This window comes from Gobio gobio (genome assembly GCF_949357685.1).
Source record: "Gobio gobio genome assembly, chromosome: 20".
Lineage (NCBI taxonomy): Eukaryota > Metazoa > Chordata > Actinopteri > Cypriniformes > Gobionidae > Gobio > Gobio gobio.
Window position 1 is genome coordinate 3316035 of NC_137113.1, and position 26599 is coordinate 3342633.

At 38.8% G+C, this 26599-nt stretch overlaps 1 protein-coding gene across 1 annotated transcript in view; it reads left to right on the forward strand.

Annotated features, from left to right (window-relative positions):
* Window positions 1-26599, forward strand: part of kcnma1b (potassium large conductance calcium-activated channel, subfamily M, alpha member 1b) — a 195746-nt gene that overhangs the window by 56727 nt on the left and 112420 nt on the right. Inside the window, 1 exon segment of the mRNA XM_079846150.1 lies at window positions 11251-11312. Coding sequence (XP_079702276.1) covers window positions 11251-11312 — 62 coding nt within the window.

Sequence of the window (26599 nt, forward strand, 5' to 3'; positions counted from 1 at the left end):
GTTTTAATATGTTTTGCATTGCTTTTGAAATCTATACCTGTCATCTGCTCTTAATTTTTATTTTATTATTTTAATTTTAATTAATTAATGTATTATTTTAGTTTAGTGTTTGATTTATTATGTTTTTTATGTTTTGGCGATACAAACATGCCATTTGCTTTTTAAATTATTTTAATTTATTTATTATTTTATATTATATTACTTAATTTTAGATTAGTTTAGTAACGTTTAGTTTAGTTTTATTATATTTTGCACTGCTTTGGTAATATACCAAAAAAAAATATATTATTTAATTTAAAAAAATAAAATAATATATTTTATATTAAAAAAATATATATTATTTAATTTATTTTATTATTTATATTATATTACTTTCTTTTAGTTTAGATTAGTTTTAATATGTTTTGCATTGCTCTGGAAATATATATGTATCCTCTGCTCTTAATTTTTTAATTTATAATTTTTAAAATGTATTTATAATTTTATATAATTTTATTTTAGTTTTGTTTATTTCAGTTTAGTTTTTGATTTATTATATTTTGCACTGCTTTGGTATAATTCAAATGTGCATTTTAATATGGTATTTATTTATTAGCTTTTTTTTGCTCTTAATTTAAAAATAAATAAATAAATAATGTAATTTATTTTATTATTTTATATTATATTACTTTATTTTAGATTAGTTTAGTTTCAATATGTTTTGCATTGCTTTGGAAATATATAATTGTCATCTGCTCTTAATTTTTTAATTTATAATTTTTTTAAATGTATTTATTATTTTATATTATATTACTTTATTTTAGATTAGTTTAGTTACGTTTAGTTTAGTTTAGTTTTATTATATTTTGCACTGCTTTGGTAATATAAATTTGGTAATAAATGTAATTTATTTTATTATTTATATTATACTACTATTTTTTAGTTTAGATTAGTTTTAATGTTTTGCATTGCTCTGGAAATATATACGTGTCATCTGCCTTTCATTTTTTCATTTATTATTTAAATTTAAATGTATTATTTTATATTAGGTTTGTTTGGTTTAGTCAAGTTTTTGATTTATTATATTTTGCACTGCTTTAGCAGTACAAACGTGCCATTTGCAATAATTTTTTTATTTGATTTTAATTTATTTTGTTATTTTATATTATTTTATATTAGTTTAGTTTTTGCTTTATTCAGTTTTTCACTGTTTTGGCTGTTCAGAGAAATCACACAGAACCGAATGGATGTCAAATAACGTTTATCAAATGCTTTCAATGTGATTTATCATGAATACGTCAATTTCAATCTATGATTGAAAATATCTTTTAGACATATTGTCCATATTCAAAAGGGGCTATGATTCAGAAGCTGTCCATACATTAATATTATATGTATGTCTGTTTATCCAATCATGAGGTCACACTGTTAGTTCTCAAAGCGTTTCACAGTCATTTATCATTTATAATAAAAGCACGAGCAGTGACTAACACTCTCCGTCCTTCACAAAGCACTTCAGTAGATCTGTGACATTTCCCGCTCTTCATACAGCCACTCATTTACAGAGCGCATGTGAGGAGGATGATGATGATGATGAAGAGGTGTTTCAATAATTCACCAAAGCGCTGTAAATACCCCTCTCTCTCTCTCTCTCTCTCTCTCTCTCTCTCTCTCTCTCTCTCTCTCTCTCTCTCTCCTCCATCATTCCTCCGTGTGTTGACAGATGAAGGGAAGTTCAGGCCCCTGGTGACTCTGTGTCTGCCGTATTCAACCCATTAAACGCACTGACATTTCTGAGAGAAGCAGCGTCAAGCATTGTCCTAATAATGAGCTCAACCTTTATTAGCCTTCAGAGCGGTTATATACATTCAGTCTGGTCCACTTTGCAGCTTCTTTGGTCAAGAACTGCGCATCTAAAGGGGAAATTGGTAAAGTTACCACACACATATTTGTTCAGTTTTAGTACTTAAACTAAACAAGAATGAGAGTGACCCTAAGCGTAGTGTGTACATCCTGCCATGATCACTTAGATGGCTAGAATACGGTGTGTGTGTGAAGAAAAAGTGTGTGTCCAGGTGTTAAGAGTGTGTCTTCACTCCCCGAGCGTTTCCACAGCTCTGACCTCAGAAATCAATTGGTCAATTGTTTAATTTGGAGTTCAATTAAATCTTTATATTTGACATTTTTAACATCTTAAGGTGGAATTGATCAGTTACAGTACACAAGGAACAATATTGTATATGCGTTAGGGATGCACGATAGACTTGGTCGGCGTCGTGTCATAGATGCTAACGGTCTAATCAGATTCAATGATCTATGCTAAGCTATGCTAAAGGGCTAGCGTCAGACCCGGAGATCGGCTGAATGGATTAAAAAACGGTAAAACTCAACTGTTTAACTCTAGGGGAGTCAGAAAGTGTGTGTTCCTTTAAGAAGTAGACATTTCTAATGCTGCGTTCACAGCAAACGCGAATAGAGCATCAAAATCAAAATGTTGTCTGCCAAATCGTTTTGACTGAGGGCAAAGAGAAGTTTCATTACTTTATTTTTTAAGGATATTTAAATACACATGCAGTGAAGATAATGTAGGAGTTGCCTGGACCACATTTGTGTGGCTATTAATGCTTAATATATATTTTTCATGAAAATGAAAAGAGGCAGAGTGGTGTTTTATGACATATTTCTCCTGGAGCGCCTGGAACGCGCGTCTATTTCGCTTCAAACGCTCGATTTATACGCGCGTCCAATTCGCTGCGTACGCGAGAATGGATTCAAAATGTTCACGTGTCAAACTAGACGATTTTGACGCTCTATTTGCGTTTGGTGTGAATGCAGCATAACAGAGTGTCGAACGTAACTCTGTGTGTTAGTAGCCACGTTTACATGCGCACTTTTTTGTCATTCCGATTGAAATCATTCCGATTGAAAGATTCGGTGAACTGTTTACATGAGACGTTATCTAAACCGATCTGGTGTTTACATGTGCTGACTTTCAGTCAGAATCATTTTGTGACATGCGCACACAGTTAGTCTGCCGCCTCAGATTCGTTACGTATCGTGGATCAATAGTTCTGTGTTGGTAATTTTTATATTTATTTATTTTTCTGTGGGCGGACATGCAGTAGTTTAACCTAATTTATGTCCTATACAATGGCTATTTCAACAGCTGTGAATGATGAATGCGGAATCAAAAATGAATTCAATTCATTTATTTTGAAAAACACAAAATTAACAATAAAATGCACTCAAATTATTAATAAAAACATAGGATATACGGTGAAACATGAATGAAGCATTCAAGACGTGCTCAGCATCATTACTAGTAGTACTAAACATATATATTTCAGATGATTAAGGAAAGACACCATAATCACAAAGGTATAAATATTAACAAAAGTAATTAAAGTAGACTGTGGGTAATGTTACTTAACCAATTTGAAGTAGTTGTTGAATTTTTTTTTATAGCTAACTAAACTAACGAGAAACAGGGAGTAGCTTGAATGTTCCCCGTTGAAATGGCAGCTCTCAACGGCCACCAGGACTTGTACAGTTTTATAAAAATCTATTTATTATTTGTCGTAAAGTGTAAGAATCACCTCAGAAAAATAAATTATTCTGTCAGGCGCAGTTGAAGCCTTGGACAAATGCTGTCAAGATGAGATGGTGTAGCCAGGCTATGTCTGTGTCATTATTCCAACATCATGTTCATAACATGTTACGAAATAAAACGTTTAATACCTCAGAAAAATGAACTTTCATCTCTTGTCAACATTAGCCTGGTGTGAGCGCGGCGCGCGCTCTTCAGTTGAGGAGGCGCGCGCTGTATATCACGTCACAGAAAGACGTGCACTCAAAGTAATCGGATCAGATCGTTTACATGGTGGAATTTTTCGTTTGATCGGTTCATGAAAAGGTTTATCCCACCCCTCTCAAACCCATTACAATTTCATTCGGTTTGGCCATTTTTATTCTGATTGAGGTGTTTATATGGAGTATTTTTATTCGGATTGGACTTTTAAACCGATTACAGTGCTCCATGTAAACGCACCTAGTGTCATGTGACCGGGATCGGTCCGTGTGTGAGCTCGAACGAGATGCCGTTTCTCATATGGAACAGAAATGGCCGCTCTTATCAGTTGGGCACTGTGGGCAAAATGTGACCATTTGGTCTCAGCCCTGATATGTGATAATGAAATATGAAGCCGTGAGTGACAGTCGATCACTCATCTCTTCTGTGGAAATAGAGCCATGCACACACACACACACACACACACACACACACACACACACACACACACACACACACACACACACACATACACATACACACATACGTCTCCTGCCCTTGTTCCTCACTCAAGGACAAACACACACAGTGGCAGTGAAAGCATTCTTGAGTGCTCCTGTGCATTTTATTTATTTATTTTTATGGAAGTTGTTTCCGACTTACGGTTACTGAAACGAGGCACGACCTCTGACCCCTGAAGCTGTAGTAAACGCTCTGTGTGACAGCAGTTCAGATCGCCTCCTCTCCTCTTCCACTGTTGTCAAACTCTCAGTGTCTTAGATATCAGTCAGCGATTAGAAATCAAACAGAGTTTCACTTTCAGACCGGCAGATTAAATCTCATGTTGGACACACATCTCACTCGTACATTATACATCAGATCGGGCATTCAAATTCTGAATTATTCACATAGTTGAGTCAGATTTTATACATTATACGGGACACCGGGGCTAGTTGTCACACCAGGTGATATTTCTAAAAGTAAGAAGATATTTCTATTTTAGTCCTTCCAGAAAAATGCAGCTTTTTTTTGTGATTGTTGCGAGCAAAAATGTTGTGATTATGCGGCACATTTTCTTAAAAAATGCGATGGAAAATGCGGGATATTTATGCAATTTTATGCGAAAAAATTCCGGGAACTTGCAAAAACTGCGGTTTGATGAAAAAGAGAAAAAAAGCACTACATCACAGAAAGTTCTGGGAATATTTAAGTTCTCATCTTGTTTTATTGAAGACCTTAATAAACACATGGCTCAAATTTACAAAACATTGAGTCAAACAAGTTCTGTAGCTTTACAAAAGAAATATGCTACAACTTCTGAAAAAATGAATAAATAACTTCCTGTTTTACAGAGGTAGCTACAAAACAGACATTTGAGTGCTTCCAATGCACAAAGTGCAATCTCTTAAAGGGTTAGTTCACCCAAAAATGAAAATTCTGTCATTAATTCCTCACCCTCATGTCGTTCGACACCCGTCAGACCTCCGTTCATCTTCAGACACAAATGAAGATATTTTAGTGTAAATCTGATGGCTCTGAAAGGCCTCCATTGGCACAATGCACGGTTCACTCTCAAGACCCTTAAAAGACACTAAAGACGTCGTTACAAAGTCCATCTCACTACAGTGGTTCTACAATAACTTTATAAAGCGACGAGAATAGTTTTTGTGCGCAAAAAAAACCCTAAATAACGACTTATATAGTGATGACCGATTAAAAAAAAACAGCATCATGAAGCTTTGAAGCGTTATGAATCAGTGAGTCGATTCATGATTCGGATTGCCTGTCAAACTGCTGAAATACGTGACTTTGGCGATCCAAACCGCTGAATCGACTCAGTGATTCATAACGCTTCAAACCGCTGAATCGACTCACTGATTCATAACGCTTCAAACCGCTGAATCGACTCACTGATTAATAACGCTTCAAACCGCTGAATCGACTCACTGATTCAAAACTCTTCAAACCGCTGAATCGACTATGGACTGATTCAAAACGCTTCAAACCACTGAATCGACTATGGACTGATTCATAACGCTTCAAACCGCTGAATCGACTCACTGATTCATAACGCTTCAAACCGCTGAATCGACTCACTGATTCAAAACTCTTCAAACCGCTGAATCGACTCACTGATTCATAACGCTTCGAAGCTTCATGATGCTGTATTTTGAAATCTGTCAGCACCGGGAAACTGCTTTGCTTTGGTCTTTTGCTGTTATTTTTGTTGGCAGATGTGAATTTGCATGTTTCATCATGGTTTCAGCGATATCTATGGTTTCTCCACGGGGTTTGCAGCTTTTTGATGACGTTCACGTCGGGTAATTACGTCACTTCAAAACGTTCCCATGGCAATAGGGGAAATGGCGGCTCTTGTGTGAAGTAAATGAAAAATTTTCAACTTTCTGCTAATATATATGACTTTTTTGCAACGAAAATGCGGGGATTATGAAATCAAGCTAGCCCCGCATATTTTGCACGCGGAAATAGTCAATTTACGGGCCGAAAGTGCGGCGTATTTGAAAAAATGCGGCTTCCGCATAAATATGTGGACTTTGGCTGATTATGCATTAAATCATGCGATCGCATAATTGCGTTTTTCTGGAGGGACTGCTTTTTAGACACAAACCACGCTTGAAAAAAAGGGACGTGACATTTACTTGGAAAGCACTTGACCAATCACAACACCAGAGGTGGACAGTATCTAAGTACATTTACTTGAGTACTGTACTTAAGTACACTTTTTGAGTATCTGTACTTTCTTAGAGTATTATTTTTTAGGAAAACTTTTACTTCACTACATTTGAAAGACAAATATCGTACTTTTTACTCCACTACATTTCTATCAAGGTCCTCGAAGTAGAAAGTCGTAGCCGCTTTGAAAGTCAGTGGATGATTTGTTTTCTTTAAATTTGATTGTTTTTTTTTGTTTTTTTTTGCAGACAGCCTATCAGTAATCACTCTTGTAGGATCACATGAAGTTCAATGATTTCCAATTATTTTTTGAACACCAATAAATTGATGGCAAAATAGAAGGTGACAGACGCAGTGCGCGCAACCATGGTCATACTTAAAAGTTAAAATTCAGAAGAGCAGACGTGGATAAGTCTGAAAAAGTGCGACAACACGCAAGTGCACACAGAAAGCTGCCTCTCAGACGCCAGACCACAAGTACTGAATTTTAATCCATTGAAAACTAAAATCTTATTATAGTCAATTAAAACAAGACTAAAACTAAAACAATTCAGATGCCTAAAATGTTATAGTCAAAAGACTCACTAAAACTAAATCAAGATTTGCTGTCAAAATTAACACTGGTATGAAGTATGATTAGTCAAATGATTTTTATAGATTTACCCGCCAAGTTGCCGTAGCTTTGTGGATACAGCGCTAACGCATAGCTAACGTTCCACAATGATGTTAGTTAGCATGCAAAAGCGGCTAATAAAGTTAACTGAAGTCCTTTCAGAAATATGTTTTTACATAATCCTGTCAAATAAACACAATGTAGAAACCTTTCTTTTCTAGTATGATTTTGACTTTGATAAGAGTTTTGTAACTTTTAAGCAAGTATTTAAATGAGTTTAAGCATGTCAGATGGAGCAGGACTAAGCCAGTGACCAAACCACCATGATGGAGCAGTGTGCATTCATACAACAATGCAACAATAATAAAATAATGATTTTGCTTTTGATACTTAAGTACTTTTAAAAGCAAGTACTTCTGTACTTTTACTTAAGTAAAAATCTATCTTTACAACTTTCACTTGTAATGGAGTAATAGTTAACCAACAGTATTTTTACTTTTACTCACGTAATGTAGTTGTGTACTTTGTCCAACTCTACACTGCTCCAGCCGACCAATCAGAGCACAGTGTGCTTGTCAGAAGGCGGGGCTTCATGGAGACAGGAAGTAAACAGAGCGTTACTGACAGACTGGGAAGAGAGGAGCCGCAACACTGGAGAATATGAGGAAATGATCAACATTCAAGCAGGAAAACCTGCTCTAGTACAGCCAGAAAACACACAAAATGGCCTCTTTAACACACAAGCCCCATAAACTCGTTTGAGAAATCCTGGTTTTGAATGAACTCTTGGTTTGTCTTGTTTTGTTTGCGAGCATCACTCGCTCCCTCTGCTGGTCAAACGAAGCCCAAGCGCTGCGATTACCATGGAAACAGACGTGTCAAAGCATGAGCACGCATGAATCAGACCACAGGCCCGGCGTTGGTCTGGGTTCGGTGTCGTTTGATGGCATGTTTTGACTTGGACTCAGAACCGGGACGCTCCTGTGTGTGAGTGGCCATTAAAAATACATGCAGGTGTTTTCTCAGTATGAGTGATTCAATGCTTTAGAGACAATGGCATTTCCCCTCATGGAAAATAATCTACCTGCTCATTCAAAATGCATGAGAGACACACAGCGAGAGGAAGATTAGGTCAGCGGCGTTTCCTCGAGATCTGCCCGCGACCGCTTTACTGTGACCTGTTCTCTGTGCGCTCAGAAAATCAAACATCTGTCTTTATTTACTCGCCCTCATGTGACTCCACTCCTTCATTTCCTCCATGCAACGCTGAACTGAGGTGCAAAATCAACATAGGTTTACATTTGAATAGATATCTTTTCATGCGTTTTTCATGCTCATTAAATGAATAAATAATGAGACTCACTATTCAATTATTATTATTATTTTTTTTTAATGAAATATACACTACCGTTCAGAAGGTTTTCTGCCTCTTCTGCTCACCAAAGCTGCGTTTATTTGATCAAAAATACTGTCAAAATTATGAAATATTATTATAATGTAAATCATCTGTTCTATATGTGAATATATAGTAAAGTGTAATTTATTCTTGTGATCAAAGCTGAATTTATCATCATTACTCCAGTCTTCAGTGTCACATGACCCGTCAGACTTAACAACACATGATTAGGATAAAGTCAAAATTATCACATACTAAAACAAAATTATGACACAAGTAGAAATTAAGAAGTCGAAATTCTGGAATATCTAGTCAAAATTACCACATAAAAAGTAAAAATTGACTCACTAAATTGAACAAATCGAAATAATGACATAAAGTTTATTTCCATTTAATTATTTTTATTCTATTTGAATGGTTTAATAAAATTTTAATAATCATGTCTAATAATTTAATTTATAAAAAACAAATATATTAGTGCTGTGAATCGATTCAAATTGTTCTGTAATTAATCGCGATTAATTGCAAGATTTTAATATTTTTGGAGTTTATAATATTTTGATATTGTAATCATTTCTGCCAATCAAATGAAGGCATAAAACATTAATTTAATTTATCTTTTAATCCTAAAAAATTTAACAAAAAAATTATCAAACAAAGTTCTGCACAACTGAGCTTTACTGTTAACATTAAAACATGGAAGGAAAACTTTTGATTATTCCTTAAATTAAGTTTTAGTAATACTTTATTATTATTGTTAGTATTATTATTACATTGAGACGTAGCTAAATTCTACAACAGTAATATATTTCTGTCACAATTACTACAAGTTAAACTGAGCTTTTGTTTTGACGAGTGAGTGTCTGACGATAGTATTTCTCAAATATAATGATAAAATGCTGATGAAGTTCATCCTCATATAGTGAGGAGGGCCATATTTCATACGTTCGTGGTGTGTTTTGCCCCGTTTGGAGTTTGAACGGCGTGAATATTCTGCTAAACATCTCTTTGTGCTCCAGGAGTCGAGTTCTGAAGGACGTGATGGTGAGGGAATGATGACAGGATGCTCATTTGATCTGAAATGTTCCTTTAAAGATGGCTTCTGATGTTTGCTAAGTGGTTTCTTCCTGTCCTCGGTGGCTTGATGTTTACACACCATCCAATTCCTGGCCAAAATCTCATCAGGATCTTTAGATTAAAATGGGTTTCTGCCAGCAGGACGTGCCGACTAATGAGTCCCAGTTCAGCCGGAGGCTCACACACAGCGTTTCACGGAGGTTTTACAGGCAAATCAATAAAAACTATGGTTACTGATTTAAAACTATGGTTCATTCCCCATGACCTCTTTATCTTATGGAAATGCTCTTGTTTAAGGAATATTCCAGGTCCAATGCACGTCAAATATAAGACCAGTAGTTTAGACCCTTCACAGATCATGGGAAACTCAATATAAGCATTTGAAGATGCACTTTTCTCTAAAATGACTGGACTAGACTTGCTTTGTAAGTGCATTACTATAAACCAGGGCTTTCGATACATTAACATTTTTAACCTCGATTAATCGCATACTTGTCTTGAAACTTAGCATTTCATTTATCTTGTTGAAGATGTTTATTTTGTGTTACTTTGACCTAAATTTACGTTAAAGCCGGGGTCTAATGCCATTTCATGCATTCTGCCTTATTCACACTGTTTAAGAGTTGATTCTCATGATAAACATGGACAACATTTCAAAACACGAGTATTTCTGTGCCACACACACTCCTTCAGGATTCAAACAAGTTTCAGAAAGTTTTTTTCGAGTATGGCCCTATATGACATCATAAAGGGCGGAATTCCTTATATGGGCACTTCTCCTGGATGAGCACACACACACTCAAGAGTTATCCAGGGAGTGTGTGTAGGTGTGTGTGTGTGTGTGTGTGTGTGTTTTGTTGGCAATCGGCGTGTAAATGCATATAATGTGAACACCAACATATAGTGAATCGAGAGTTATCCCGGGATAATGCCATGATGTGGGTGCGTGTGTGTGTGTGTGTGTGACTCTTTAGCTCCGCCCACTACACGCCTCCACGAGCTCGGCTGTTTTCTGAAAGAATCGGATAATGCCATGATGTGGGTGCGTGTGTGTGTGTGTGTGTGTGTGTGTGACTCTTTAGCTCCGCCCACTACACGCCTCCACGAGCTCGGCTGTTTTCTGAAAGAATCGTGCAGTGTTTCTGTCTTTTAAAAATCTGATAAACTAAAGACTCTTGGGAGATATGAAGGATCAACACGACTCTACAGATACTCAAGATTAACACCAGACTGGCACAAACTGTGTGTGTGTGTGTGTGTGTGTTATGACCCTTTAAAGATGACATTTTGTGTGCTTCAGCAATATGTTTGTGTTAAATTATACGGATTTTGAATTAATCGCATTTTTTAACGTTGACCGCCTAGTGCTGTGAAATCGATTAATCGTGATTAATCGCATCCAAAATAAAAGTTTGTGTTTATATAATAATCATAATAATGTGTGTGTACGGTGTATAATTATGATGTATATATAAATACACACACATGCAAGAAATATTTGCATGTATGTATATTTATATAATTTATCTATGCATTATAAATATACACCGTACACACGTTATTATTATGTAAACACAAACTTTTATTTGGATTAATCGCGATTAATCGTTTTGACAGCTCTACTATAAACCCAGTTTTTCTTTGTTTTTGCACACTGAGGTCATGGAGTTTGATGTAAAGTAACAGACATGTCTTGTGTTTCAGGTGGTACTCGTATTCGCTCTGAGCATCGGCGCTTTAGTGATTTACTTCATCGACTCCTCTGAGTGAGTATATTTCTTATGTTATCACTGTGCATCTCATTAGAGACACATGAAATATTAACACACCAACTTGTGAATGCTGAGTTAATAAAATAGCTGACTAATTGAGTATAATACATGGTTAAAATCATATTGTTCATGCCAAGCACGATTAATTGCTTGTTTGGTACATCAGTGACTTCTGTGAGTAAATCAGTTTTTTTCTTTAACTTGACGAATATATTCCGGTTTTGGACCTTTTTGACAGCGATTTGTTTTGTGTGTGGTGTGAATAAACCTTTATATGATAATCTGACACTGATGGAAGCGATGCTAATCATTCACCTCAAGACGTATAACCTAAATCATTAGTTTACTCAGAGCTCTTCACCACAGCCCGCCAAAATAAAAGTTCTGTTTAACCACTTCAACTCTGAAGGTTTGAATTCAACCCCCTTGAGAAAATCATATGAATAATATAAGATTTCATATTTATATCACACAAACTCACCAAAAATAGACAAGTCATATATCAAATGAAAGCTCTCACTGTGCAGTTTATTTCACCGATCCAACACTTTACAGAAACGTTACTTTCAAAAGAATCACGAAGATGGAAATGACTCCTTTGAACAAGCAAACACATGAGTCATATTCCTGTTCGGATCACTTCCTCCTTGTGGAGCTACTAGCCTCAAACGCTATATCAGCTCGTTCCTTAGGTTGTCTTCTTCAAAATGAGACTATTTTCACATGTCTGTGAGCATGCATGGCCAATCGACACTGTAATATGTCACCGATGTCCAGATCAAAACATGCGATGCAGACAAATACTCTTATTATCCTTAGTTTTGATTGTCTTTGTTAGCCACGATTGTTGGTGATATCATCACGTATTGCGTCATACGTCAAAAAAGCGGAGTATCTCAGCTCTCTATAGACACGTCAATCTTGCTTCTAGACCAATCAGAGCCTGAGATCTCCCTTTACAAAGTTGAGGAGGCGGAGCCTTCTTTTCTATTTTCCAGCGGCTGGCTTCAATCAATGCAGATGGTTATAGTTTGGACAGAATAATCTCAATAACTTTTTTTTGGAAGGAGATATCAAGAAAATTATTTTTCACCCTGTTTACTGACACCTAGTGGAATCAACAGAAACTTTCTGCAGGGACATAGACCAAATAGGTTCAAATTTAAAGATTTTCACATTTAAAAAATATATAAAAATATGACTTTTTATATGTGTTTATCATAAAATTGTGAATAAATACAATAGAATATATGCAATATTCCACCACTGTGTTAAAATGTAGAGTGTTTTCTGTAAAATGAGACCATTTGATCAATTTACTCCAATGTATGTGAGTAGGGCGCTCTTTTAAATTCAGATATGCCTAGTTCTCTAAAAATATAAATAAATATGCTGCAGCGGTTTTTAACTTGAAGGAATTATGTCAGAAATATATTATATTATATCAGTTATACAGTAGATAATAATATAATAAGGAATAATAGTAACAATGTACTTTTTTTCGGAATATCACACAATTTTTTAATTTAAACAGTAAACCTCTGTTGTGCATTCATTTGATTACCATCATTTTTGATAATAAATGAATAATAATTTATAATAAATTTGTATTAAATCATAAAACATAGTATTACAGTTTGATGAATTCAATTGATTGGACTTCCTGTTTGATTATTACAGTTTAATTCAACCATTAAAACCAAATGCAGAAAGGGAAAACACAGAATTTGGGAAAATATTAGGGATGCACCGAATCCAGGGTTCGGGTTCGGATTCGGCCGAATATTGGGCTTTTTGACTGGGTTCGGTTTCTGCCGAACCTCAGAATTTATTTCCACCGAACCCGAACCCTAGGCATGCACTATGCGCGCCCCGCTGGTCGAACGTAATGACGCCGCTGCTGAAAGTGAAAATTGAACTCATGAACAGAAAACGTGGCAGTATACTTTAAGTCAAAAGAAGGCGATTCAAGTTGAGCTACGCGTTCAATTTGCAATGCCGATTTGTCTCGTGATGACAAGGACCCTAAACAACAGCCGCTGTTAAAACATTTGCATATGAAACATCCGAGAGAATACGAGTTGTGCATGAAGGAATCTACAGACAGCAGCCAAAAAGTATTTTATATTACTGTGCAAACAGCCTATAGATCTATAGATCAGATAAAATATAAATAAAATTAATAAAATATATAGGCCTACACTAAATATTTTTCACTTAAATAATTACCAAATTAAGATGACAAAACGAAAATACACTGAATCCGTAAGCTTTGAAGAACCGGAATTAGGTAAATAGGTAGATAATATACTATATATCTTTACATATATACTATTCTCTTAAAACCATAATTTCGTTATTTTTACTAACCCAAATAATGCCTCATCCGCTAGTTTGCACGTGAGGGGGAAAAATAGGTTCCTTCCACTTAAGAGTTGAGCTCTTTTTATTTTAATGTCTCTTTACATAAATACTATTTTCTACTTTAAAAAAAAAAAATTACTTCGTTATTTTACTAACCCAGTGTTTTGTATGTGAATGCTGTTTCACGTGAATATTACCACAGGAGTGAAGCACAAAGCTTTGTTTAGCCTAGAAAGGAAATAATGGTCAGAGAGCACTTTTTCATTCTGTTTTCGATCTGGATATGGTCACTCGATTTTCCGTGAATTTGAACAATAGGCCTAGTCCATTTTATCCCAATGGACATGGACATCTCAATCATTCTTATCCCAAATCTTCACTCACGTCGCCATGTTCGCAGGGGATTATAAACGTTACTTCCTTTCGTTTGCTTATAATTAAGTCTATTATAACTATTCACATCCTTTACTGTGGGAAAGTATAAAAAACACTGTAAGACGAATACCTTTTTACTTCAAATTTTATTTAACACAGTTTGTTCTTGTTATTAAACTTGGTAAGGCGCGTCAAGTTTGGTTTATTTGAATAGCGCATTTCACACACGCCGGTGATTTTAGTTTCGTTTTCTCTGGCAGTGAATAATCAAAGATTGCCTAAATGTCTTGACCCTGTGGAAAATAAAATCCGCTCTTCAGACATTTTACAACAAGTGTTGCTTTGCAACATCAGTAGAACATATGAAGACGAAGATATTCAAGAAGGTGTTTATTCAGTGTCCCATTCCTCTCAAAGCGCAGAGCGGTATATGACGCATCTTTGCGGGGAAATAGTATGAATCAAATATTTTTCTAACTAATATTTTAATTTTCATATATTCTTGAGGTTACCATTATTTACTGAAAATCGTTTTTGTTTTACAGGCTGTGTTGTTTCACTGACGGAAGTGCTAAAATAAACACGCATGCTTATGGATGTTTCAGCCTCAAATGATTTCAAAATGTAGGCTATATAGGCTATCTGGCATAGACTACAGTATTTAAAATAGCATATGCATTAGTTACATTCTCAATTTAATTTACAGAACAATCCCTGCTAAGTTTTTAGTTTAACTAATACTATAGAAGAGGATTAGTGTGTCGCACACACAACAGACTCGCAACGGGAGCGTGGCATCACGATGGTGGCGCAACCCTAGCGCGCGCCTCCTGCGCTCTCCGTTGGGTTGTTCTTTGAAACGACAGAGGACAACTCGGGGTAATTTTTCTATAAACCATCATGAAATAGCGTCGAGAAGAACATACACGACAATGTTTACTTTAGTAAACTTGACCAAAACAGTTAATGGTCAATAGCATCCCTACACTGCTGTGGACGTTGTTTACTTCATTAATGTGTTTACTGTGATAATGGACTGCGGATGGGAGTAGGATTCGGTATTCGGTTTCGGATTCGGCCGAATCTTAACCAGTGGATTCGGTATTCGGTTTCGGATTCGGCCGAATCTTAACCAGTGGATTCGGTATTCGGCCGAACCCCAAGAATCTGGATTCGGTGCATCCCTAGAAAATATCAAATGTATTTTATAGAGCCATAATGAAAAACAGCAGCATAGTCCCATCATCATAGGAACAAAACATATAATGCAAAATGCGCTGAACATTTGTCATAATCTTGGACCCTGTGTGCATGAATTATTGATGGACTGGGGTGGAAGGAAGCGTCTCTTGGGCTGTGACAGACAGATTTAGGACTGGAAACACACACACACAGAGAGCGAGAGAGAGAGAGAGAGAGAGAGAGAGAGTGAGTTAGAGAGAGAGAGAGAGAGAGAGTGAGAGAGAGAGAGAGAGAGAGAGAGAGTTTAGACCATCAGCACGGAACATGCGGTGTTTCAGGGGTCACCTGACGTCACACACACATTACACACATCAGTGAGCTCATAAAGGTGAAGAGTGATCTCACACAACCCTGTGATGCCTCAGGAGAGAGAGAGAGAGAGAGAGAGAGAGAGATAGGCCTGTTGTCTGTGTGGTTGTATCTGTTTTTCGTCTGAATAGACTGAGATTACATCAGAGATGGTCATTACATTACCCAGGAGCAGGTGCGTCAGTCAGAGGTCATCTGGAGGATCAGTCCAGCCCTCACTCATTAGAGGAGTCCTTTAAACTCAAAGATTACTGTAGTTCAACATTCACTGCAGAAAACATCACACTCTCACACTCTCTCACTCTGACACTCTCTCACTCTCACACACTCACACTCTCACACTCTCACACACTCACACTCTCTCACTCTCACACACTCACACTCTCACACTCTCACACACTCACACTCTCTCACTCTTACACACTCACACACACACTCACTCTCTCACTCTGACACTCTCTCACTCTCACACACTCACACTCTCACACTCTCACACTCTCTCACTCTCACACTCTCACACTCTCACACACTCACACTCTCTCACTCTTACACACTCACACTCTCACACACTCATACTCTTACACTCACACTCTCTCACTCTTACACTCTCACTCTCACACTCACACTCTCTCACTCTTACACTCACACTCTTACACTCTCTCACTCTCACACTCTCACACTCTTACTCTCTCACACTCTTACACTCACACTCTTAAACTCTTACACTCACACTCTCTCACTCTTACACTCTCACACTCTCACTCTGACACTCTCTCACTCTTACACTCACACTCTTACACTCTCACACACTCACACACTCACACACACTCACACTCACACTCTTACACTCACACACTCACACTCTCACACTCACACTCTCTCACTCTTACACTCACACTCTTACACTCTCACACACTCACACACTCACACTCTTACACTCACACACTCACACTCTCACACTCTCTCACTCTTACACTCTCACACACTCACACTCTCACACACTCACACTCTTACACTCACACTCTCACACTCACACTCTCTCACTCTTACACTCTCACACTCTTACACTCTTACACTCTCACACACTCACACTCTGACACTCTTACACTCTCTCACTCTGACACTCTCTCACTCTTACACTTTAACACACTCACACTCTCACTCTGACTCTCTCACTCTCACACACTCACACTCTCTCGCTCTCTCACTCTGACACTCTCACACTCTCTCACTCTTACACACTCACACTCTCTCGCTCTCTCACTCTGACACTCTCACTCTCTCACTCTTACACACTCACACTCTCTCGCTCTCTCACTCTGACACTCTCTCACTCTCACACTCTCTCACTCTTACACTCTCACTCTTACACTCTCACACTCTTACACTCTCACACTCTCACATTCTCACACTCTTACACGCTCTGGATGGACAGAAGGATGGAAGGAAGGATGTTGATTTGAACCCTTTACGCTCAGATTACTGTTGTGTGGTGTAAGGGGTTAAAAATAAACATTAATTTTTTCTTTCTCTGAAGGTAAATGGACACAGATGCCATCGAGCTCCCAAAATGCACCACAGACGTGTTATAAAAGCACAAGTCAAATAAACCAGACATTTACATGATTATTGGGTGAAAATCTGAGCTCTCAAATCTCCTCGTGCTGCGATGCGATTGGTCACAAGACACAAGAGAACCAATTACTTTTGGTGTCATTGACAGGTTTGGAAAGGTTTGGATTAACCGAATTAACCTAATTACATCCCTTCCGTTAAATACACATGTCATTTAGTATGAATGAAAGGACATTGTGGCAGATAGACTTACATTGATCTGTGTGTGTGTGTAATGCCAACAGGGTCTAAACATTATAAAACCATCGGACACATGCAGGAATGTTTATTTGCACAGTCAAATATCCAGATCAATGTGTGCATTCTAGATCCCAAGTAGTTGAGCTTGTTTGAGTAAATTATGCCCTGATCCTTTGTGTTTTAATCTGTCCGATCTTCCACATCTGAACAGCACGTCCTCTTCAGCATCAGAAACACACACACACACACACACACACACACACACACACACACACACACACACACACACACACACACACACACACACACACACACACACACACACACACACACACACATGCTGTCCGGTTTGAAACAGACCTGTTAACACAGGAAAGTGAGCCTTATCCTCTTCCTCATTAGTGCATCATGGGGGATTTGGCGATTTCATTTGAGACTGTGCTCTGGCTCGCAGAGTTTAATTGTCCTGAGCACTATAAACCTGGAGCAGAGCATCAGGTCAGGGCTGGAGACGCGTGCCCAGACTGCATTAGCATATGAGGGATTTCATTGGTCAGATAAACAGCAGGTGCAGACGCATTAGAATATGAGGGATTTCATTGGTCAGATAAACAGCAGGTGCAGACGCATTAGAATATGAGAGATTTCATTGGTCAGATAAACAACAGGTGCAGACGCATTAGAATATGAGGGATTTCATTGGTCAGATAAACAACAGGTGCAGACGCATTAGAATATGAGAGATTTCATTGGTCAGATAAACAACAGGTGCAGACGCATTAGAATATGAGGGATTTCATTGGTCAGATAAACAACAGGTGCAGACGCATTAGAATATGAGGGATTTCATTGGTCAGATAAACAGCAGGTGCAGACGCATTAGAATATGAGGGATTTCATTGGTCAGATAAACAACAGGTGCAGACGCATTAGAATATGAGGGATTTCATTGGTCAGATAAACAGCAGGTGCAGACGCATTAGAATATGAGGGATTTCATTGGTCAGATAAACAGCAGGTGCAGACGCATTAGCATATGAGGGATTTCATTGGTCAGATAAACAGCAGGTGCAGACGCATTAGAATATGAGGGATTTCATTGGTCAGATAAACAACAGGTGCAGACGCATTAGAATATGAGAGATTTCATTGGTCAGATAAACAACAGGTGCAGACGCATTAGAATATGAGGGATTTCATTGGTCAGATAAACAACAGGTGCAGACGCATTAGAATATGAGGGATTTCATTGGTCAGATAAACAGCAGGTGCAGACGCATTAGAATATGAGGGATTATTAGGGATAGATAGATGGATAGACGGATAGATGGATAGATAGATAGATGGACGGATGGATGGATGGATGGATGGACGGATAGATGAATGGATAGATAGATGGACGGATGGATAGATGGATGGACGGATAGATAAATAGATGGATAGATGGATGGACGGACGGATAGATAGATAGATGGACGAATAAATAGATGCATGGATAGATGGATGGACGGATAGACAGATGATGGATGGACGGATAGACAGATGATGGATAGATGGATAGATAGATAGATGGATGGATGGATGGATGGATGGACGGATGGATGTAAATGTTGTGTGGCCAGTATTAAACAGGGATCTGATCTGCTGTAAAGTGTATTTTAAAGGTTATTGTTCACTTGGGTCTATTTTTATTAGCACTAATAACATCATATGACTGGATTAATCATCAGAATAACGGCGGTCAGACGATTATCAGAGTAGCGGTCAGTGTTGTTCTCGATTATCAGAGTAACGGTCAGAGCTGTTCTCGATTATCAGAGTAACGGTCAGTGTTGTTGTTCTCGATTATCAGAGTAACGGTCAGAGCTGTTCTCGATTATCAGAGTAACGGTCAGTGTTGTTGTTCTCGATTATCAGAGTAACGGTCAGTGTTGTTCTCGATTATCAGAGTAACGGTCATTGTTATTCTCGATTATCAGAGTAACGGTCAGTGTTATTCTCGATTATCAGAGTAACGGTCAGAGCTGTTCTTGATTATCAGAGTAACGGTCAGTGTTGTTCTCGATTATCAGAGTAACGGTCAGTGTTGTTCTCGATTATCAGAGTAACGGTCAGTGTTGTTCTCGATTATCAGAGTAACGGTCAGTGTTATTCTCGATTATCAGAGTAACGGTCAGAGCTGTTCTTGATTATCAGAGTAACGGTCAGTGTTGTTCTCGATTATCAGAGTAGCGGTCAGTGTTGTTCTCGATTATCAGAGTAACGGTCAGAGCTGTTCTCGATTATTAGAGTAACGGTCAGTGTTGTTCTCGATTATCAGAGTAACGGTCAGAGCTGTTCTTGATTATCAGAGTAACGGTCAGTGTTGTTGTTCTTGATTATCAGAGTAACGGTCAGTGTTGTTGTTCTTGATTATAAGAGTAACGGTCAGTGTTGTTGTTCTTGATTATCAGAGTAACGGTCAGTGTTGTTCTCGATTATCAGAGTAACGGTCAGTGTTGTTCTCGATTATCAGAGTAACTGTCAGTGGTGTTCTCGATTATTAGAGTAACGGTCAGTGTTGTTCTCGATTATCAGAGTAGCGGTCAGTGTTGTTCTCGATTATCAGAGTAGCGGTCAGTGTTGTTCTCGATTATCAGAGTAACGGTCAGAGCTGTTCTTGATTATTAGAGTAACGGTCAGAGCTGTTCTTGATTATCAGAGTAACGGTCAGTGTTGTTGTTCTTGATTATCAGAGTAACGGTCAGTGTTGTTCTCAATTATCAGAGTAACGGTCAGTGTTGTTGTTCTTGATTATCAGAGTAACGGTCAGTGTTGTTGTTCTTGATTATCAGAGTAACGGTCAGTGTTGTTCTCGATTATCAGAGTAACGGTCAGTGTTGTTCTCGATTATCAGAGTAACGGTCAGTGGTGTTCTCGATTATCAGAGTAACGGTCAGTGTTGTTCTCGATTATCAGAGTAACGGTCAGAGCTGTTCTCGATTATCAGAGTAACGGTCAGTGTTGTTCTCGATTATCAGAGTAACGTCAGAGCTGTTCTCGATTATCAGAGTAACGGTCAGTGTTGTTCTCGATTATCAGAGTAACGGTCAGTGTTGTTCTCGATTATCAGAGTAACGGTCAGTGTTGTTCTCGATTATCAGAGTAACGGTCAGTGGTGTTCTCGATTATCAGAGTAGCGGTCAGTGTTGTTCTCGATTATCAGAGTAACGGTCAGAGCTGTTCTCGATTATTAGAGTAACGGTCAGTGTTGTTCTCGATTATCAGAGTAACGGTCAGAGCTGTTCTCGATTATCAGAGTAACGGTCAGTGTTGTTCTCGATTATCAGAGTAACGGTCAGTGTTGTTCTCGATTATCAGAGTAACGGTCAGTGTTGTTCTCGATTATCAGAGTAACGGTCAGTGGTGTTCTCGATTATCAGAGTAGCGGTCAGTGTTGTTCTCGATTATCAGAGTAACGGTCAGAGCTGTTCTCGATTATCAGAGTAACGGTCAGTGTTGTTCTCGATTATCAGAGTAGCGGTCAGTGTTGTTCTCGATTATCAGAGTAACGGTCAGTGTTGTTCTCGATAATCAGAGTAATGGTCAATGTGGTTCTCGATTATCAGAGTAACGGTCAGTGTTGTTCTCGATTATCAGAGTAACGGTCAGTGTTGTTCTCGATAATCAGAGTAATGGTCAATGTGGTTCTCGATTATCAGAGTAACGGTCAGTGCTGTTCTCGATTATCGGAGTAACGGTCAGTGTTGTTCTCGATAATCAGAGTAATGGTCAATGTGGTTCTCGATTATCAGAGTAACGGTCAGAGCTGTTCTCGATTATCGGAGTAACGGTCAGTGTTGTTCTCGATAATCAGAGTAATGGTCAATGTGGTTCTCGATTATCAGAGTAAAGGTCAGAGCTGTTCTCGATTATCGGAGTAACGGTCAGTGTTGTTCTCGATAATCAGAGTAATGGTCAATGTGGTTCTCGATTATCAGAGTAACGGTCAGTGCTGTTCTCGATTATCAGAGTAACGGTCAGTGTTGTTCTCGATTATCAGAGTAACGGTCAGTGTTGTTCTCGATTATCAGAGTAACGGTCAGAGCTGTTCTCGATTATCAGAGTAACGGTCAGTGTTGTTCTCAATTATCAGAGTAGCGGTCAGTGTTGTTCTCGATTATCAGAGTAACGGTCAGTGTTGTTCTCGATTATCAGAGTAATGGTCAGTGTTATTCTCGATTATCAGAGTAACGGTCAGAGCTGTTCTCGATTATCAGAGTAGCGGTCAGTGTTGTTCTCGATTATCAGAGTAACGGTCAGAGCTGTTCTCGATTATCAGAGTAACGGTCAGTGTTGTTCTCGATTATCAGAGTAACGGTCAGTGTTGTTCTCGATTATCAGAGTAACGGTCAGTGTTGTTCTCGATTATCAGAGTAACGGTCAGAGCTGTTCTCGATTATCAGAGTAACGGTCAGTGTTGTTCTCGATTATCAGAGTAACGGTCAGAGCTGTTCTCGATTATCAGAGTAACGGTCAGAGCTGTTCTCGATTATCAGAGTAACGGTCAGAGCTGTTCTCGATTATCAGAGTAACGGTCAGTGTTGTTCTCGATTATCAGAGTAACGGTCAGTGTTGTTCTCGATTATCAGAGTAGCGGTCAGTGTTGTTCTCGATTATCAGAGTAGCGGTCAGTGTTGTTCTCGATTATCAGAGTAACGGTCAGTGTTGTTCTCGATTATCAGAGTAACGGTCAGAGCTGTTCTCGATTATCAGAGTAACGGTCAGTGTTGTTCTCGATTATCAGAGTAACGGTCAGAGCTGTTCTCGATTATCAGAATAACGGTCAGTGTTGTTCTCGATTATCAGAGTAACGGTCAGTGTTGTTCTCGATTATCAGAGTAACGGTCAGTGTTGTTCTCGATAATCAGAGTAATGGTCAATGTGGTTCTCGATTATCAGAGTAACGGTCAGTGTTGTTCTCGATTATCAGAGTAACGGTCAGTGTTGTTCTCGATAATCAGAGTAATGGTCAATGTGGTTCTCGATTATCAGAGTAACGGTCAGTGCTGTTCTCGATTATCGGAGTAACGGTCAGTGTTGTTCTCGATAATCAGAGTAATGGTCAATGTGGTTCTCGATTATCAGAGTAACGGTCAGAGCTGTTCTCGATTATCGGAGTAACGGTCAGTGTTGTTCTCGATAATCAGAGTAATGGTCAATGTGGTTCTCGATTATCAGAGTAACGGTCAGTGCTGTTCTCGATTATCAGAGTAACGGTCAGTGTTGTTCTCGATTATCAGAGTAACGGTCAGTGTTGTTCTCGATTATCAGAGTAACGGTCAGAGCTGTTCTCGATTATCAGAGTAACGGTCAGTGTTGTTCTCAATTATCAGAGTAGCGGTCAGTGTTGTTCTCGATTATCAGAGTAACGGTCAGTGTTGTTCTCGATTATCAGAGTAACGGTCAGTGTTATTCTCGATTATCAGAGTAACGGTCAGAGCTGTTCTCGATTATCAGAGTAGCGGTCAGTGTTGTTCTCGATTATCAGAGTAACGGTCAGAGCTGTTCTCGATTATCAGAGTAACGGTCAGTGTTGTTCTCGATTATCAGAGTAACGGTCAGTGTTGTTCTCGATTATCAGAGTAACGGTCAGTGTTGTTCTCGATTATCAGAGTAACGGTCAGAGCTGTTCTCGATTATCAGAGTAACGGTCAGTGTTGTTCTCGATTATCAGAGTAACGGTCAGAGCTGTTCTCGATTATCAGAGTAATGGTCAGAGCTGTTCTCGATTATCAGAGTAACGGTCAGAGCTGTTCTCGATTATCAGAGTAACGGTCAGTGTTGTTCTCGATTATCAGAGTAACGGTCAGTGTTGTTCTCGATTATCAGAGTAGCGGTCAGTGTTGTTCTCGATTATCAGAGTAGCGGTCAGTGTTGTTCTCGATTATCAGAGTAACGGTCAGTGTTGTTCTCGATTATCAGAGTAACGGTCAGAGCTGTTCTCGATTATCAGAGTAACGGTCAGTGTTGTTCTCGATTATCAGAGTAACGGTCAGAGCTGTTCTCGATTATCAGAGTAACGGTCAGTGTTGTTCTCGATTATCAGAGTAACGGTCAGTGTTGTTCTCGATTATCAGAGTAACGGTCAGTGTTGTTCTCGATTATCAGAGTAACGGTCAGACCTGTTCTCGATTATCAGAGTAACGGTCAGTGTTGTTCTCGATTATCAGAGTAACGGTCAGTGGTGTTCTCGATTATTAGAGTAACGGTCAGTGTTGTTCTCGATTATCAGAGTAGCGGTCAGTGTTGTTCTCGATTATCAGAGTAACGGTCAGAGCTGTTCTTGATTATCAGAGTAACGGTCAGTGTTGTTCTCGATTATCAGAGTAACGGTCAGTGGTGTTCTCGATTATTAGAGTAACGGTCAGTGTTGTTCTCGATTATCAGAGTAACGGTCAGAGCTGTTCTTGATTATTAGAGTAACGGTCAGTGTTGTTCTCGATTATCAGAGTAACGGTCAGAGCTGTTCTTGATTATCAGAGTAACGGTCAGTGTTGTTGTTGTTCTTGATTATCAGAGTAACGGTCAGTGTTGTTGTTCTTGATTATCAGAGTAACGGTCAGTGTTGTTCTCGATTATCAGAGTAACGGTCAGTGTTGTTCTCGATTATCAGAGTAACGGTCAGTGTTGTTCTCGATTATCAGAGTAACGGTCAGAGCTGTTCTTGATTATCAGAGGAACGGTCAGTGTTGTTCTCGATTATCAGAGTAACGGTCAGTGTTGTTCTACCAGAAAGACTCAGAGATAGGATGATGAATGAAGCATACATTTATTAACAGCCCAGCAAGCATAATAAAGTTTTGGCATAGGCCCCGTCCATAGTTAGTAATCCGAGGGTAGCGGATCAGCATATCCCTGCCTGAAGATGAAGGCAGGGGCGCAGCCGATCCCCCTTTTGAGGTATGGACGGAACCATCCTGGTGGTGGTGGGGAGGGTGGAGGTTGTTGTCGCATCGCCATCTGCGAACTCAAACATGTGTAAGTACGACCTTTATACAGAAAATATGAAGACGTGATTGGATAGAGATGAAGTTAATAAGTGACGAAGTGATTAAGTCTTCCTGGCAGAACTTAAGCTGAAGCTTCCATTTCTCGATTATCAGAGTAACGGTCAGAGCTGTTCTCGATTATCAGAGTAACGGTCAGTGTTGTTCTCAATTATCAGAGTAACGGTCAGTGTTGTTCTCGATTATCAAAGTAACGGTCAGTGTTGTTCTCGATTATCAGAGTAGCGGTCAGTGTTGTTCTCGATTATCAGAGTAACGGTCAGTGTTGTTCTCGATTATCAGAGTAACGGTCAGAGCTGTTCTCGATTATCAGAGTAACGGTCAGTGTTGTTCTCGATTATCAGAGTAACGGTCAGTGTTGTTCTCGATTATCAAAGTAACGGTCAGTGTTGTTCTCGATTATCAGAGTAGCGGTCAGTGTTGTTCTCGATTATCAGAGTAGCGGTCAGTGTTGTTCTCGATTATCAGAGTAACGGTCAGAGCTGTTCTCGATTATCAGAGTAACGGTCAGTGTTGTTGTTCTCGATTATCAGAGTAACGGTCAGTGTTGTTCTCGATTATCAGAGTAACGGTCAGTGTTGTTCTCGATTATCAGAGTAATGGTCAGTGTTGTTCTCGATTATCAGAGTAACGGTCAGTGTTGTTCTCGATTATCAGAGTAACGGTCAGAGCTGTTCTCGATTATCAGAGTAACGGTCAGTGTTGTTCTCGATTATCAGAGTAGCGGTCAGTGTTGTTCTCGATTATCAGAGTAGCGGTCAGTGTTGTTCTCGATTATCAGAGTAACGTCAGAGCTGTTCTCGATTATCAGAGTAACGGTCAGAGCTGTTCTCGATTATCAGAGTAACGGTCAGTGTTGTTGTTCTCGATTATCAGAGTAACGGTCAGTGTTGTTCTCGATTATCAGATTAACGGTCAGTGTTGTTGTTCTCGATTATCAGAGTAACGGTCAGTGTTGTTCTCGATTATCAGAGTAACGGTCAGTGTTGTTCTCGATTATCAGAGTAACGGTCGGTGTTGTTCTCGAATTATCAGAGTAACGGTCAGAGCTGTTCTCGATTATCAGAGTAACGGTCAGTGTTGTTGTTCTCGATTTTCAGAGTAACGTTCAGTGTTGTTGTTCTAGATTATCAGAGTAACGGTCAGTGTTGTTCTCGATTATCAGAGTAACGGTCAGTGTTGTTCTCGATTATCAGAGTAACGGTCAGTGTTGTTCTCGATTATCAGAGTAACGGTCAGTGTTGTTCTCGATTATCAGAGTAACGGTCAGTGTTGTTCTCGATTATCAGAGTAACGGTCAGTGTTGTTCTCGATTATCAGAGTAACGGTCCGTGTTGTTCTCGATTATCAGAGTAACGGTCAGTGTTGTTCTCGATTATCAGAGTAGCGGTCAGAGCTGTTCTCGATTATCAGAGTAACGGTCAGTGTTGTTGTTCTCGATTATAAGAGTAACGGTCAGTGTTGTTGTTCTCGATTATCAGAGTAACGGTCAGAGCTGTTCTCGATTATCAGAGTAACGGTCAGTGTTGTTGTTCTCGATTATCAGAGTAACGGTCAGTGTTGTTCTCGATTATCAGAGAAACGGTCAGTGTTGTTCTCGATTATCAGAGTAACGGCCGGTGTTGTTCTCGATTATCAGAGTAACGGTCAGTGTTGTTCTCGATTATCAGAGTAATGGTCAGTGTTGTTCTCGATTATCAGAGTAACGGTCAGAGCTGTTTTCGATTATCAGAGTAACTGTCAGTGTTGTTGTTCTCGATTATCAGAGTAACGGTCAGTGTTGTTCTCGATTATCAGAGTAACGGTCAGTGTTGTTCTCGATTATCAGAGTAACGGTCAGTGTTGTTCTCGATTATCAGAGTAACGGTCAGTGTTGTTGTTCTCGATTATCAGAGTAACTGTCAGTGTTCTCGATTATCAGAGTAACGGTCAGTGTTGTTCTCGATTATCAGAGTAACGGTCAGTGTTGTTGTTCTCGATTATCAGAGTAACGGTCAGTGTTGTTCTCGATTATCAGAGTAACGGTCAGTGTTGTTCTCGATTATCAGAGTAACGGTCAGTGTTGTTCTCGATTATCAGAGTAACGGTCAGTGGTGTTCTCGATTATCAGAGTAACGGTCAGTGTTG